Source organism: Pungitius pungitius, chromosome 4, assembly GCF_949316345.1.
Source record: "Pungitius pungitius chromosome 4, fPunPun2.1, whole genome shotgun sequence".
NCBI lineage: Eukaryota > Metazoa > Chordata > Actinopteri > Perciformes > Gasterosteidae > Pungitius > Pungitius pungitius.
The window spans coordinates 21338069-21354831 of NC_084903.1; the positions used below are offsets into that span (position 1 = coordinate 21338069).

General features: G+C 43.7%; 1 protein-coding gene and 1 long non-coding RNA gene across 5 annotated transcripts; one reads left to right on the top strand and one right to left on the bottom strand.

Moving 5' to 3' along the window:
- Positions 1-8498: 8498 nt before the first annotated feature.
- Positions 8499-13281, bottom strand: LOC134127308 (uncharacterized). Of its 3 annotated transcripts, none has more exons than XR_009956035.1 (2): positions 13218-13281; positions 8499-11450 (listed from the first exon to the last, which is right to left on the bottom strand). It is a non-coding gene; the product is annotated as an uncharacterized LOC134127308 (long non-coding RNA). The 3 variants fall into 3 exon arrangements; XR_009956033.1 differs by lacking the exon at positions 13218-13281 and adding an exon at positions 13073-13189; XR_009956034.1 differs by lacking the exon at positions 13218-13281 and adding an exon at positions 13061-13189.
- On the top strand, positions 11885-16695 carry anp32a (acidic (leucine-rich) nuclear phosphoprotein 32 family, member A). 2 transcript variants are annotated; one of them, XM_062561847.1, is made up of 7 exons: positions 11885-12069; positions 14396-14545; positions 14620-14742; positions 14837-15035; positions 15154-15266; positions 15358-15412; positions 16038-16695. In XM_062561847.1, the coding sequence occupies exons 1-7, from the start codon at positions 12016-12018 to the stop codon at positions 16109-16111; spliced, it is 768 nt and encodes a 255-aa protein (XP_062417831.1). In that variant the 5' UTR covers positions 11885-12015; the 3' UTR covers positions 16112-16695. The 2 variants fall into 2 exon arrangements, with proteins under 2 accessions (XP_062417831.1, XP_062417830.1); XM_062561846.1 differs by lacking the exon at positions 11885-12069 and having other exon boundaries at positions 13857-14545.
- Positions 16696-16763: the final 68 nt, after the last annotated feature.

The following is a 16763-nucleotide window of genomic DNA, read 5'->3' on the forward strand; positions in this document are numbered from 1 at the left end:
GAGGGATTAGATTCCATCAATGCAGAACACGCAGGACAGAATAAGTCATTTGAACAGTCATTTTGCAGAAGATAAATAGATTTGAAAGTATTTATGACATTACATACTGATTTAGTTGCAAAGTATGTGCAAAAAAACAGGATCTTCTTAGTTAAAAATGGAAACAATACACTATCAATTGTTGGAACTTCGCAATACAACTGCAACCAGTAACAGCTGTGAGGGTAATGAGACGGACAACAGATTGGAATGTAAAGGAAATGTGGCTTTACTGCTCATTTCTGTACTCAAGATGCATGCAGGACGATCATACAGTAATTCACTCTGTGCAGGCGATGTAGTGCCAGCAGAAGTAAGGACCCTGAAATGCAAATTTGGGGATTTACGTACATAAAGCAATTTCAAAGCACACCATTCCGGCTCTTTAACCCTTCCACTGTGGAAATGATAGCGAGGAGCTCAGTCGCTTTTTGGTGAAGACTCAACAAGAGCGTTTCAATCAGCTGACAGTATTTTAGAGCGTTGATGTATTTTGAGTGGACGAGCAACCCTTCTCACACTCGCTGAGGAATAAGTAATATAATGGAAAATTATCTGTCTTTTTCTCGAGTTGCACTCAAAGGCTGATTAAAAACATCGGGGGGGGGGGTTTCGTGCCTCAAACTTATAAAATCGATACCAAAAAATGGAATCACTGAACGCTCAGACTTTTAATACTTTCCAAAAAAGCATTTCAGAGCGACAGCAGCAGAAACCATGGCTCAGCTGGCTTATATTTTAAATTCCCCAATTAAAAACTGGAGTCGGATTGAGCAGTTGGATAAAATGTCTCTTCAAAGAGGATGGGCAGAATAACCTTGAGTGGAAAAAAATAAACATTTGAAAAAGCCACAAAAGATAAGAAACCGATGTACCTGTTTTGAGCCGCAGGGACGGCTGGAGGGTCTCCGAGGTCAGGGTCCCCTCTCTGGCTCTGAGAGAGATAAGACGCTCCACACCCCCCCCCCCCCCCCCCCCCCCCCGAACATCCATCCCATCCGTTGGCATTCTGACTCTGCTTCTCATTTCAACTTTTCGGGAAAGGACAGGCGGTGTGTGTGGCCCTTTAATGTGGCGCTCTGTATCTGACATCAACCTCGGGGCACGAGAAAGATAAACGAACTGAGTGACAGCGCCATGGGGAGAGATATGGGCGAGGGGGGGGTCGAGGGGGGCGGGGTGTCTCACTGTGGAGGGAGATATTCAAAGTAAACTTCTCCTTTCCACAAGCGCCTTCACCGTGACAACATCAAACCGTCCCATGGCCCCTGACCCCAGAACGCCGCGCGGCGATGCGCGATTGTCACATTATGGATCACAAGAAGAATACTTCAGACATTAAAAGAACTGCAATAACAAAGAGTGTCCCCGTCTCCTAAAAAAAAAAAAAAAAACACAAAAGGCCCACGGAGACCATTCAGTTGCAAAACAGTTTGTCAGATTGCTCATTTACATTCTCTTTCCTCGAGAACGATACAGTTGTGTTGCTAATGGAAGAAGAAGGAGAGCAAAGGGAAATGTAAAAATCCTAATTTTCATACCAGGCACCCAGGGACATAGCTGATAAAAAGCCTGAATGCAGTTGGCTTCAGAAATAAAGTCCCCCCCCCCCCCCCCCCACCCCTGCATTCGGTCTTTTCAGTGATATTTTGGAGTGGATAAGTGTTGGAAGGGTTCACGCACTCGGGTCAGATCTGCGGCGTGTGTCCATTTGTCAGTCGGATGAGTTACCGGCTGTGTGATCATGCGACACACAAGCGAGCGCCAAGCTCATACGGCTTTATGAAACGCCAGAAAAAACTCTTCCATTGCGGAAACTCAACTCAAACGCCTTGGTGTTCGGTCCCAACTTCACCTCATCATGTCCAAACCGCTGTTTCTCATGGGAGCAGGTTTTTTCGTCTTTCCAGGAGAACTTTAGTTTAAAAGCGCAGCCCCTTTAATGAACGGTCGTATAATAAAGGGGGGCCCAGTGGGACCTAATGCATCTACAGCTGATGCATCTGCATGTGCAGACAGTGACATTTCTGCCGAAATGCAATCCTCACCTCACCTAGTCACACAGCATTCATATAGCAGCGCTCTGTTGTTAACACATCCGCATTTCTGCAGATCAGCCGCGTTGGCTGGCGTGAAGCGGCGGCCCTTTTAGCACTCCTCAAAGGCGCCGCATGAGTCACCCAGACGCTGGGATTGAGATTCCTCCCAGAGATGAGCGGGTCGGCCCGACGTTTGATTGATCTGAGCGTCCAGAGTCTTCCGTCTTTCACCTTATCGCCTCTCCCCGGGTCATAAAAGATTCATGTGCTGTGGCTTCCAGTGTTTTTTTTTTCAATTTACCTTTAACAGAGCATCGCAGGGAGCCAACCCAGAGGCAACAATGGCATCCTGAATTTTTATAAATGTTTTCTAAGAGCCTGGGGGGGGGGGAAAAGTTCTGTTTAACCATAAAAACAAAGTCTTTTTCTCCTCCGTTAAACTCGCTGTGTGGTGTGAGGTAATAGATAAGAGACTTAATCATAAATATCAATCTGACATGAAATGGGATGAATTATTTTGGCAAAATGTATGTTTTTTTTTTTTCAACAAATTGAATGTAGAGACGGGTCGTTACGAAGGCACTTCAGGAACATGAGGAAATGGTTTAAAAAAATGAAATGTGAAACACCGCATTCAATATCTGAAGGGAACTTTAATACTTTTGAGGCAATTACCATAAGACTGCTCATTTTAGAGGTTCTAGAGCTGCTGACGTAGGCAGCTCCTCCTGACAGCTCCTCCTGACAGCTCCTCCTGACAGCTCAGCCTTTTCCGTTACCATCCATCATGGAGCTGAAGCCTGCTTTGACAAATTTGAGTCAAAAGCGTCTGTTGTGTCGTCCACAGCAGTTTCACCTGGAGTCAGCGACCGCAACTTCTGCCACTTTTACCTCAGCAAGGAATTCAGATTTTCAGGGGGGAGGGGGGGGTTCTGCACATTGACACAGCAACAGTTCTGCTTTTAATCCTAAAGTAATTGAGGTAGCTGGTGCAGTCGGTTGGTGGAGGGGGGGGGGGGTAACTACAGACCATGGCTCACTGTCAGCCCCCCACCCCCCCACCCCCACACACACACACACACACCGGTCGATACACACCGGTGACCCGTAGGATTAATGCGTTTTCACCGTAGCAAGAGCCAAAGAGCTCTGTGGCTGCAGAGGTTGCTGCGTCGAGTCGAGTAAAAGGGCCTCGAGGGTTGAAAGTTGAGACGCCGACAAGTCTGAAAGTGAAATACACTTGGGGGGGGAGGAGCGGGGGGGTGGCGAGACCTCGGTTGCCGGCTCCTTATCTCTGCTTAAGGCTACAAGAAAACTATCTTTCTCAAATGTCAGGCAGAACCTTCATGTTTTGTGTTGAATTGTTATGTAACCGCCAGGAAGGGACTTCTGCTGCGTTGATCTTCATCCTTTTTTTTCCTTCTTCTTTTTTAATGGTCTATTGAGTGTTTGACAATGGTGAAGTGGTGCAGTATTAAATCTCCTGAGTGCTCTTTGTAAAGGATACATTTGACAAATTTTGAAACATAAGTATTTGTTCTTTGCCAAGAGTAAGATGAGAAAACTCAACTTCACTGTTCTATTTGACTTCGCTTAACGATGAAGCCAGCGGCGTGCTAGCTTAGCTTAGCATCGAGAAACGACGGATGAAGGAGAAAGGCACCAGCAGCTCATTGGTAAAACTCCTGCCATTGTTTCCTTGTTTCATGCTAAACTACTGATATGGGTTTTGGCTCACGGAGACGTGTCTAATGGACACAGAGGGAGAGGTATCGATTTTCTCATCAAACTCGTGGCAAACTGGCGTTGAGTCGCTATCTTTCAATTGCCTGAAATGTGTTTGTCCGAAACAACAAAGACTGTTGATTTGTTTGACGTTGCAGTTTCCATTCTGGCTGCGGCTCTCGTTTTTCCTGCGGCGTTCACACATTTCTGTCCTGGCTGCTGTGTCTTTAGATCCCACAGACGAGACGTCGGGGGGGGGGGGGGGGCAGCATACGGAGACACGAAACACTGTGAGAGAAAAAGGAGAGCAGGACTGTCTGCCAGTTGCAGACATCAAGAAATGCACATGAAATCATTTAAATAGAAACTTCGGCCTTTCAGATGGATGACAGTGATATTGTTTTTTCCCGTGTTGTGTTCATCTTCAGTTTGTGGATTATGTATATTTCTTTTTGTTTGACTGTTAGAGCAATTCCTGCTGAGACGAAAGCAACGCATCCTTCATTGAAATAAAAAGATGAAAGAGAATAACAAAAACAATGTAGGACAGACAAACTATTTCTTTTGTGAATCCTCAAATGTTAAATTTGGACCAAAATGTATTTTTTCTCCATATTCTTTCTACTTAAAACTAAGTGAGCAGACTATGTCCCTACAAGAGGACTGATGAGTACAGGGGGGAAGGAGCAGAGCGGCTTTATGAAGCTTCTTATGGGATACTGGAAATTATGCAAATCCACACAGCACATTAAGTCTACAACATTACAAAGAAATCCTCATGCCAGATGAACGATAGTTTCATTAATCCCAACAAACTCTCTCTTTTACTGCAGAATCTTTGATTTATTTTTAGCATTGCGACTGAGGACAAGGTGCTTCTCTCTGGAGTGGAACAAGTTCCAGGGGCTTCTGCTGCCGTGGAGAAGGTTTGATGGATAAGAGTAAGCCAAGGACGTGACAGGAGGAGGAGCGGGACTTGAAAATGAGTCCGTAAGATGAAACTGGGTTTTAGTGAAGACGTATTTGCGGAGAATAGTTTGTGCAGATTGTTAGCATTTAGGTCATTTAGATGCAGCGGGTTCTTTTTCTGTCCCCGTACGGTTGATGTGGACATTAAAAGGGGGACGAAGGTAGAGCAGTAGCAGATGCTCCCAATGCTCTTAGTTTACCCCAAAAGTTTCAAAATCAAGATCACAGTTGACGTTAATGGCGTTAGCAAGCTAAAATGCTTTAATTAGCACCAAACACAAAGCGCTGCTGAGGCTTTTGAGAATTTCAAAGGTTCAATACAAAAGGACAATAGTTAAAACTGTGAATTCATGGTGAGTTTTACAATGTTTTCTGAGTCCAGTGTCTGTACATAATTACAAGGCAATACGTTGGATATTTGACTGGTGGCAAAGTTTTAAAAAAAGTGTGCAAACCATTATGAAAAGGTTCAAACAAATATTTTTTAAACATTTTTTGAACCAATATTCTTTGACTTTTTCCATGACAACAAATGTTTTACTTTTCGGGAATTTCTTTTTGACATTTCGACACCATATGTTTAGACATTTTATCAACAGTTTATCAATACTTTTTTACCTTTACCTAGTCTTTTTAACATTTTTTGCGCTAGGCATTTGACCTACAAGAGAAAATAGTTCCCTCTGCGCCAAAAGGAAATAAAATAAATTATGCATCTTCTTTTTGCCTAATTCCTGTACATTTTTTTCAATTTTTTTTAACCTTTATAATACTTTTTTGAGTTTCTTTTCAATACAAATTTGTTCCAATATGTTCATAGGTCACTACAACTTTTTTTCCCATGATATTTTTTGACCTAAAGGTTTTGGACTTTTCTCAAAACATTTTTTGACCCAACATTGTTATTGACACCGCACAGACAATCAGATCCGTGTTGAATGCTTCTCCACCTCATTATGAACACACCGAGCCTGCTGCAGATTGTCACCGGGCAAATATCTGATTATGCATCAACCACTGCGCTCAAGTATGATTAGGCAGAGACAGGGATGTTGTGTGTGTGTGTAGTGATAGTGTCACCGTGTTCTGTCTGTATGAACTGTATGATTGTATGTGCACAACAACACGGCAGGCTGAACAAATCACAGGGAGGTGAACAAAAGCAAAAGGCAGAAAGACAAGAGGGGAGAGTTGAAAACGGGGTGAAGCAGAGCATGGCATGCACACACTGTAGTGTTGGGCACCGTATGGTTCAATAGCAGAAACACTGTTCTTTTCCTTATTAAGGGAATGTGTCCTTGTTGTGTGGAAAATCGGAATTGTTCCATTGATAATCCAAAGGCTCCAGAAGCCTGACTATTGCTTGTTAGTGGGGAGAAAGAGAAGAAGAAGCTAGCAGGTGACGGGAAGGAAGAGGCTGAGAGTCTGGCTGCTCTAGATGAGCAGAATAGAGAGGCCTCATTAAATTTTAATTGCGGCGCGATGCCGAGTGCGTTTCCATCTACATCGAGAACCATGTGACCTTCTTCTATTCCCTTTTTTTTTTTTCATTCTACCAAATGTGTGCACTCACGCTTGTCCTCTCGTGTAGCTCAACAGTCCTGTGATTAGATAAAAGCACGTTAAGGGGAAAAAAAACACGCCCAACCTCAAAGAACCGTACGGTTTCCCTCTTTGCGAGAACCACGAGGCTCGAACAACACCGAATCACACTCTGCCATCGAGAAAAAATACCCCAGTTCTTCACAAGTGGACGTTCATACGAGTCATACGAACCGGGAACCAGACGGGAGGGGGGGGGGGGGGGGGGGGGGGAGATTAGTGTGTGTTTATCGTCTTCCTGTCCTGGGTGGGTGTTGCATTACAAGGTATTGTTTTCAAACTGCCAGGATCAATTAATATGAATAATGAATGCGTCGAACTGACGCTGATGCTTGCGAGAGCTCGTTTTGTTCCGTCTCCCATTGTTCCCATTGAGCGGGTTTTGTTCTGCCAGTATTTGGTGGGCAAACGTGGAATAGTCTTCATCAAGTGAAAATACGCCGCCACGTGTGTGTCGAAAAAAAGGCCTCGCGCCCCACGAAATCACCCGTGTGGGCTGAGTGAAAGCTACCCATGAGCCCCCCCCGGGGGGGGGGGTCAACCGAGGTCACCAGGCGAAGCACCATCTGACACGCCGACGTAGAACATGGAACCCGCGCTACAATCAACCGCAAGCGAACAGACGCTGCTCAACTTCTGGTTCCGGCGAGAAGAAAAAAAAGAGGCCACAGGCGACACAGCCTCTCGCGCGCTTGGTTGTGTTGACATTGTGTTAATGACTTTATGGGAACGGCGCTCCGTTTCACATCAGCGGCTTTGGGACGCGTCGTAGCAGCGTTGTTGTTGTGTGATGGATGAATTATGTAGAGCGTGTCAGTCATTTCAGTGATCCAGCATTCACAACACTCTGACCTATCTGAATGGATCAGGGCCAAAATGAATGCTAATTGCTACTACAGGTGCTGCTCTTTACAAACAGAATGAACTTGCAAAGGCCATGCGCGTTGCTTACGGATATGCATGCAAGTAACATGAATGCATTAATTCTGCATGTGTCGCACTGCTGAAGCAGGGAAAGAGGTTATACATAATTTATTGCAACGGATATTAGTTGCCAGTGTCACGATGGTTCTTCTGTTGTAAATAATTTAGATTTTAGGTGTTCACCTTTGAACCCAGGAAGCCTTTAAAGGTAGAGTGCTGATTTGATTTGAGAAGAATTATTATATTATATATATGTATTAAAAGCTGCCAAACAATGTTTACTTGTGTTGTAACTGATCATGATGCTGTTGAACGTACTTTTTTGTAATGCGATGTGCAGATGGACACCTTCCGACTTCAAATAAATGCATTTTGTTACTTTTGGAAAAAGGTTGCAGGTGGTCTATGGAATTCTTTTCTTTTCCCTTTTGAAAACCAAAGAAAAGGAAATGTTCAACATTTAGACTTTCAGATTGAAACAAAGACAGAATTCTTTCATTTTTGATTCGGCCTTTGACTGTTCTTTACTCCTAGCGTGTTTAATGTGAACAGCAAAGATTTCAATTCATCGGTCGATGGTTTTTTTTTGTTGCAGCTCTGCAGTTCGTTGCTCTTAATTAATAGGTCGGTGATCAATTGTACACTTCTACACTAAGTATATAGCAGCAAACAGCTATATTTCCTATGTGGAGATGTAGTGGAGAAAGTCTATTTCCCTCTGTGTGTCGCTTCATGTAGACCAGCATACAGATGCAGATGCATTAATGTTCTTCATACAGAGTAAGTCTTCACAGTGCAGCTGCTGTTTTAATCTTACACACAGAATGAGCACAGCTGCCTAAATTTGGCTTTTTTTAAAAGCAGGTTGCTGCACAGGAAAGCTGCCAAATTGCTCCTAACAACAGAGGAAACCGTTCATTCTAATCAAGTCTCTTCGCGATTCTTTTTTAATGTTCAGGCAGCTGCTGGTGGGAGATGAGTTAATTGAAGCGGACAACTTAGTAACATTATGAGAAAGATTTCATGCAAAATCTTCCTGGCTGTAAGCACTTAGGTATCACAGGCACAAAGGGCTGCCGTGTGGAGGAAAGTGGAGGAGCTTGATTATTTCTGAAGAAAAACGTCCTCTCTGCCATCGTCGTGCCATGAAAACGAGCCATGTTTACCTTAAACACATGTCATTAATCATTCATTAAAACATTATTATTATTATGACACATGTGCCTTGACTTCTGCAATGGGTCTTTCTTGTCTGCAAATTGTATAATACAACATTAAACATTCAACAATATTATCTACTTCCATTATGAGACAATCACATGGACCGCCATCTCTTTTTAACCAATATCTCCCTCTTGTGGTAAATTCACTTTCTCACAAGCGCATTTCCACCGGCCTTCATTTTGGCCACATGTTAGCACAATTACATTAACAAATAGTATATTTTTGTGTAAAAAAGGGAAATATTCTTGCTGTACAAAGGCTGTAATACACAAAGACGCGTATCTATATCTCAGAGACCATGACCGACATCATTTATTTGATCATCTACACATTTTTCTTATAGTAATGTGTCAAATGTTTCCTGTGAAAACAAATATCTCCGTAATTAGCTTGAGCCATTTTGGAAGCCCACACGGCCATATAATGAAGTTATAATAATTAATAAACCAAAATGAATACAGAATGTACTACAGAAAATGTGTTTTTCATGCTGCCATTTGCTGAAAATGTGAGTCTCATATTTACATCTTCACAGGGTTATTTTGGTAGATGAAGATCTGAATTCAAAGCCCGGCAGCCAAGAATCTCCTGCAGAGAACGCCTGCAAAGAAATTCAGTGGATGTTTGAAGTCTGCATAAAGACGGCATCTACAGACGCTACTAGTGGCAACAACTTGAGAGCTAAATACATTTGGGACTATTTGAATTTGGATGAGCCACAAATCTCTGCAAACAATCTGAAAGCAAAAGGAATCTCTTGTGAAAACCAACAGCTTCAGGCGGATTGAAGCCTTTCCCACCATTTCTTCAAAGAAACCAGTGGAAGTGCAGAGAACTGAAATGACAGACTAGGCAATCACATTGTCTGCAGATTTCTCTGTCATTTTTCCAGGAGTAATAAAGTTAAAGAAGGATTCAGTGTCAGTGTTGCAGATGGATGACGTAAATCGATTCGGACCTCCCGTGTACGCTTGTGAAAACAAGCAATGTTTATTATCATGCCTTGCTATCTTTAAATAGCAAGTGGTTGTGCTGCTCTGTTAAAGCTCTGAATGGAATACCATTCATTGTGGGCCGATCTTGTAAAAGATCCTTCTTTATATTAGATATTAGATTTTTTTGAAAGAATAACCATTTCAATCATAGCATTTTGGCTTGCAACACTTCTTATCATATGAAGCTGGTACAATAACCATTGCATTATTTAAAGCCGTTAAAGAGTTCGTTAAAGAAACACAAGTTTCTGTCAACATGATACATGGACTATTGGTGGCAATACCAGCAAGGTAATGATGTAAAATGACAATCTCAATTAGTCTGAGTGATTCCCCATCAACACATGTTTCTAAAAAATCAAAAAATCTAAGGCTGAAAATAAATCCTGCAGCTGCACGGCTGTGCACAACACCTGTAATATGAACAGTTATTAATGAGATTCTGGATGTTAGACATGCACATCCTTTCTCAACGGGAGTATTTCAGGTAGAGCTCTTTGTGGTGGTGTCGCCCTCTGCTGGTCGTGTCCCTGCCCTAACTCCTTCATCCCAACTGGACCCACTGGTGAATCCATCGGCAGATGAAGTCCATGCTGTGCAGCCAAACGTTGGTCAGACCAAGAGCTTTGTTGTATTCATCAGATTGTAATGCAGATCCCAGAGTTTGACAAAATCACAGTGTGTTCATTGCGTTTTCAGGCTTTTGCTCACACAGCTTAAACAAAACAATTAAGATGTGATGCCGTCTGACGGAAGCACACAACCTCCAAACGCTATTTACAGTAAGTGGTAATGCAAGACATAAAAACTGGATTTGAGAGGTAAAAAATGTGACATCTTGTAGTTATGATAGATCTCTATCGTCATAGGAGCAAACAAAGCCACATTAAGCAGCTATATACGCTGCATTGTATTTATTATCGAATCAACAATATCTCACAGCAGATTAATAATACATGGAAAAGTTAGCTTCATTAAACGTGATGCATGTGTGCCGCTTTCCTAATGTGGCTTGTTTGACACTAATGGAGTAAAGCGCGGGAGTTAATGTGTAGAACATTAGCCCTTATTGGCAGTCACTCACATGTCTCCCCTTCACGAGCGCACACGTTATTTGTCACACTAATAAAGCAACATGGGCCCGGAGCGAGACACTCCTCCCTTCAGTTAACCATCGACGTGCTTTTGTGTCAAGCCCGACTGAAACAATAGTTCATCAGACCAGCTACTGCATTCTGTGCCGAGACCTTCCTCGTTAACCTTCACTGGTGTTTTCTGTGCACTGCAAACACACTGGTGGACGGTCACTGGTGGACGGTCACTGGGTCCAGACGGGTGAGTCTGCTCCCCTCTTGTGGGTGAACTCAGCCGGAGCTCCCTGCCTCCTCTGGAGTGAGAGAACGTCCGTTTTTTGGAGAAAAAAAAAGGGAACTCAGCGAAGTTGTGAATGCCAAAATAGTTTATTTACTCAGATTCAGTTTGATTGGATCCCAAATGTAGAGATGCCTAGTGTGAAATAGTGAAATAAACGTGTGTACTCTCACACTTCATGATTTAGAAATAGCAGAAACTATGGTTTTATTGATACCTTACTTAATTTTAATATTTACTTAAGATGTTTATGTGAAGTGATTATTGTGGTGGGGAACCACCAAAATGGATTACAAAAAGATAACGCTCAAATGTATGTATATTCTAATGTCAAAAAAATAATAATATACATCAATCATGCATAAACACTTTGCATAATTACGGCTTACGTTCAGGTCTGTGTTGAAGCATCAGTTCAGCTGCTTTTATTGTATTTGTAAATGTGTGAGAGAGCACTACATTTTAGTTAGTAAATAAAATATACAAATGCTTTGTTTCTACATTAGCTCAAAAACCTGCCTCTATGAATTGGTTAAATGCCCCAGACGTTGTCATCCATTTTCTGTAAAATAAAACAAACAGAAAAAGGGTGATTTTTTGTTTATTGTCCATGTGATATTTAATCTGGGATGTGAATTTTTTTGTGTGTGAATACACGGACAATCATTGTTTTATGATATTAAATAAAAACCATTGAACTCTGCATAATTATCGTCTTTAAAGCAAGCCTCGACGAGCGCTGGATGTTTAATGGTGATTCTTACACGCTGACAAACACGTGACCTCCCTCCCTCCGTGTCACGCATTAAGTGCAAATCATTAAATCGCCACATTAAGCCATTTAAACTTAACTTAACAAAAACAACCAAACTTCGACAACAAAACCCCACCCAGTCCTGTTAGAGCGTCCTGATTGGCTCGCGCGTCTGTAAATCCGTTCCCTCTTCACTCGGCGCGCGCCATTGGTCGGCGGTGACGACGTGCCCGAGACGTGCTCCCGCCCACCGAGCGGATCAAGTTTGAATGAACAACAGCAGTCTGTTCTGGAGGTGGTAGTTTGGATTTGCAGTAATTATTATTTTTTTTGTTTAAGTGGGTATCGCATCGAGAGGCTGCGCCGACCGAGGATGGAGATGAAGAAAAGGATCCACCTGGAGTTGCGGAACCGCACTCCGTCAGATGTAAGTCGGCTCCGCGGCTCGCAGAGGGGATGTTTTTACTCTCGAGCTAATGGAGATTCTCCCGTGTGATGTCTTGGCGTGGAGGCAGAGAGCGAGAGAGAGAGAGGCAGAGAGACAGACAGATACAAAGTTTCCCGGCAAGTTAAAAAAAAAGATGACGGAGACGCGGGGTCACATTGTTGCAGTCGGCCGCTGCAGCGACGCCGGGGGAACTTTTTGTTTGCACGTCTCCGCTGTGCAGTTCGACAAATCCACACGGCAACTGCGTTCACGCGAGCGGGATAAAAGCAATATATTTGCAACTTTTCACCCACCGACGAGCCCCCCTTCTCTCCCCCCTCCCCGTGTTCTTCTAATGTACTCCACGCGTTAACGACGCTTAAACCCCCTTTTTTTATTAAAAGTCATGGCAGTGCGATGCATGAAGATCCCCAGCATCGACATGTCCCCTTGCGACCGCATCCTACACGAATGTCTCTACCCGTCCAGGGCAAAGGGGGTTATTTCTGCAGGACATGCGTTCACACGTCCTCGACCCCCCCAAACGGGCACCGTGCACCGGTTTGGTGGGGGGGGGGGTCTGCAGACTTCATCCCGGTGCGGTCAGCGCGGACCGTTACGAACCACGGAGTCCGGGGGAGAGGAGACACGCGGAGCCGGCGCGTCGTTGTTTATGCTGCCTGCTGTTTAATTCGGCCGTTTCATCGAGACTCTTTGTTGCCAGGGGGGAGTGAGTTTGGGAGTGAGGGGGGAGGAGGAGGAGGAGGAGGAGGAGGAAGGGGGGGGGGGGGTCGACGACAGCTCCGGCAGCCATAATGAAAACAAACCGTCGAGCCGCGTTTCGTTGCTCCAGTTTCCCCCAAGAACTAGGACATGCCGCCATTTTACCGTGAAACAAAGGCAACCCGAAACGCACGGAATATCCCGCTTCATTCGACGCACGCACGCACGCGCGCAGACACACACACACACGAGGAGCGGTTCTTCATACCTTATTACTTACAGAGGTCTAAACGCGCCACTCAATCCGATCGGCGACTGTGCGCGCAACAAAGTATCGTTTGCCCGGCAGCTTTCGTAATCTCTTCCCCCCCCCCTGCCCACACCTCTTAACCCCCCCCCCCCCCTCACCGGCCCCTCCTACTCACAGATGACCCGGCGCACCGCTCCTAGGTCTGATTCTGCCTTCCGACTCGTATTGATTAATCGCTCTGAACCAGTCACACACACATGTTTTATCACAGTTTGAACCCCCCCCCTCCCAATAAAAGCAGCCACGCACAAACCTACATCAGCAGGAAAATATATTCGGATGTTTACGTAATGGGCGGAGAGTCGAGGCCTCGCGATAACTGGAGCGTTGAATGGCTTTGAATGTTTTTGTACTTCGTAGTTCCGGTCTTCGAGCCGAGTCGCTACAAAATAACAAGAACCCGATAGCTGCACACCTGTGATCAGTCCCATTTAGGTATCAATGCGCCGGGTCCTATAGCTACATACTAATGGCTAATCGTAAATTCGTGTTTGTGTGCATTGCTTTGCTATTGCAGCCTATTATACCTCAGCAATTAAACCTCAAAAGTGTTAAATGTTCCCTTCAACCACTGGTGGGTGTATTGATTATTTACTTCAGTAGAAATAGCAATACGTCACACTAGAAATTCTCAACTATTTCAAAGTTCAGGTATCAGCAAAACTTACGTTAGGTATCACAAATAAAGATATTCATACAAATATTCTGCTGACCTGTTGTGTATCACTGGATCATATTAACAAGCAGATTTTATGTTTAAGTAAAGAATATAGTTGTCCCATAGTGAAATAAAAAATGCAATATCTCCTCTTAAATGACAAGATGGTAATACTTTGCTAAATGATACTTACTAAATAATGAACTGTGTACTGGCAATAAGCCACTTTTGCTGCCTAACTGGTTTATTGTTGAAGTAGTGTGAATCCTCCTGTGATGGCAATCTTAAATATGCATTTTATTCCACCTTTTTAAGATAGTTATTCCAGTCAGGAAATGTACTTCCTTAAAGCTGAACACAATAAATCAAGAGGACCTAATTGTACTTTACAATTTTACAATATATTATTTATTTTATAGTCATTATTGTCTACATTCAACTTCAGTAGCTACAGGTCATCAAAACGGTGCATCCTTACCAAATAAAACAATTATCAAAAAGTGTTGCCCATGAAATAGCTTCAAATTAATGTTGGATTTTCTGAACACACGTCTCATTTAATGCACTCTGCATTTGTCCAAATGCATTTTGAGAACGTACCAAATTGTGACGGGATGCATTTGTCTGTTGTGCAGGTCAAAGAACTCGTTCTGGACAATTGTCGCTCAAACGAAGGAAAGATCGAGGGTCTGACGGACGAATTTGAGGAGCTGGAATTCCTCAGCACAATCAACGTTGGACTCACGACGGTTTCCCACCTGCCGCGGCTAAACAAACTCAAAAAGGTGGGTGTTTACCTGCGCGTGACTCGCGGCTTCCGTGTTTTTGCCCATTTTGACTGTTCCGTTGGCCCCGACAGCTCGAACTCAGCGATAACCGGATATCAGGGGGGCTGGAGGTCCTGGCAGCAAAATGCCCCAAATTAACACATCTCAACCTCAGTGGCAACAAGATTAAAGACCTCAGCACGATAGAACCATTGGTGAGTGGGACCCAAACGTACTTAAGGGGGGTGGGTACAGCAGGGTGGGGGGGGCGCAACGTTACCCCTCTGACCCGATTCTTCCTTTTGACAGAAAGAGTTGGCGACCCTGAAAAGCTTAGATCTGTTCAACTGTGAGGTGACCAACCTGAACGAGTACAGAGACAACGTCTTCAAGCTGCTGCCCCAGCTCACGTACCTGGACGGGTACGACAAGGACGACAAGGAGGCGCCCGACTCCGACGCCGAGGTCTACGCCGAGGGCCTGGACGACGACGACGACGACGAAGACGGTGAGTTTGAGCTCCTTCGTGGCGTCTCTCTCTCTCTTCTGTGCTGCTGGGTTTTTCAACGGCCTTTCTCTCCCCCTCCCCCCCCCCCCCCCCCCCCCCCCCCCCCCCCGGCGTGTAGAGGAGGAGGAGTACGACGAGGACGCAGTGCCAGGAGACGAGGAGGAGGAAGAGGGGGAGGACGACGAAGAGGAGAACGAGGAGGAGGAGGAAGAGGAGGAGGTCAGCGGAGAGGTGAGAACAGATGAGGTTTGCGCTCAAAAAATGTTCAGTCTGAAACAAGAAATTTAACCTTATGTTGTCTTTTTTTCATTTATTTTTAAAGGAGGAAGAGGAGGAAGATCTGAATGACAAGGAGGCTGAAGACGAGGATGATGAAGGTGAGTTGAATGTGGCTGACATTTCAACTCAGAAGCTGTCTCCCCACTGCATTCTAAATGCTGAGTAATATTAATTATATACTTAGTGTAGATTTCTTTGCATTATTTTCTACATTTTAGTATTAAATTCAGTGTATTTTTAAGGACCAAAAAAAAAGTTCCAATACTTTCCTTGCCCATAAATCTTCTGCTCTGCTTTCTAAAGGGATGTAATTTCTTACGCTACCTTCTTCCAAGGTGGTCTGCTATCTTTTCTTGGTGCTTGGTTGCATGTTTCCTTCGTCCTAAAAGTCCACAAAACCAACACCGGCAACTTAGAATTGAACCGCAAACAATGTCGTAATTCTTCCGTAGTGGTGTGTTTTTTTTTTTTTTTTTATGCATTGCGGTTGAATGGGGACATTCAACCGCAATTTAGCTTCTAAAGATTCATCAATTTGTTCCAGACTCGGCGGATTCAGAAAACCCTTTATTGTCCATCACAAATAAATGTAAACTGGTCTCGTAGTGTGAAAGGCGCGTACAGTTTGAACCCAACACGTTTCTTTGCTGCTGGCGGTTTGTTATCTTTTTATTACAAAAAACCCCCCAAAACAACAAACATCTGACTCCTGTTTTCTAGAAGAAGAAGAAGAAGAGCGAGGTCAGAAGAGAAAAAGGGAGCTGGATGAAGAAGGGGAGGAAGATGAAGACGATTGAGATTCCTCTGCAAGTTACGTTTTTTATTAAAATCTATTTTAAACGTGTAACTCCCCGTCACTTCCCAACAGCCCCCCTGTATTTTAACTAGGAGTGATTTTTGTTATTGGCCAGTCAGGTAGACGGCGGGGGGGGGTGGTGTCTGAGATAAGTTAAATTTGTGTACCTCTTTTGATGCTCCCACGTTCCAGTCTTTACTGTCCACTTTTAAACAGATTTGTGGACGCCCGATTTTGTAACCCCTAATAATTGCAAAGATGAACCTTTTTAAGAAATGTTTTTTTTTCTTTCCTCACTGTTTGTGTAAGACCAGTTTCTTAATGGCTTATATATTATAAAAGAGCCCCCTCCCCCCCTTCAAAAGAAAAAAAAAAAAGAGTGCATGTCTAATACATTTTAAAGTCGACTACTGGATTTCACGTATGGCTGTCCTCTCCTCTCCTCGTCTTTTCTTCTTTTTTTGCGGTGATTTTTTTAATTATTGTTTTTTTTTTAATGTAAGTTATGTATTTGTAGTGTCACCAGTATGCCAATACTCTTTGCTGTCCTGGTGTGAAACTTCTGTCTGAACATGCACAGTGTGACCCTCGCAGGGCATATTTTTAAATCATAGCAAAAAAAATGTCTGCCCTTGTCAAAGCTGCTCCTCCTC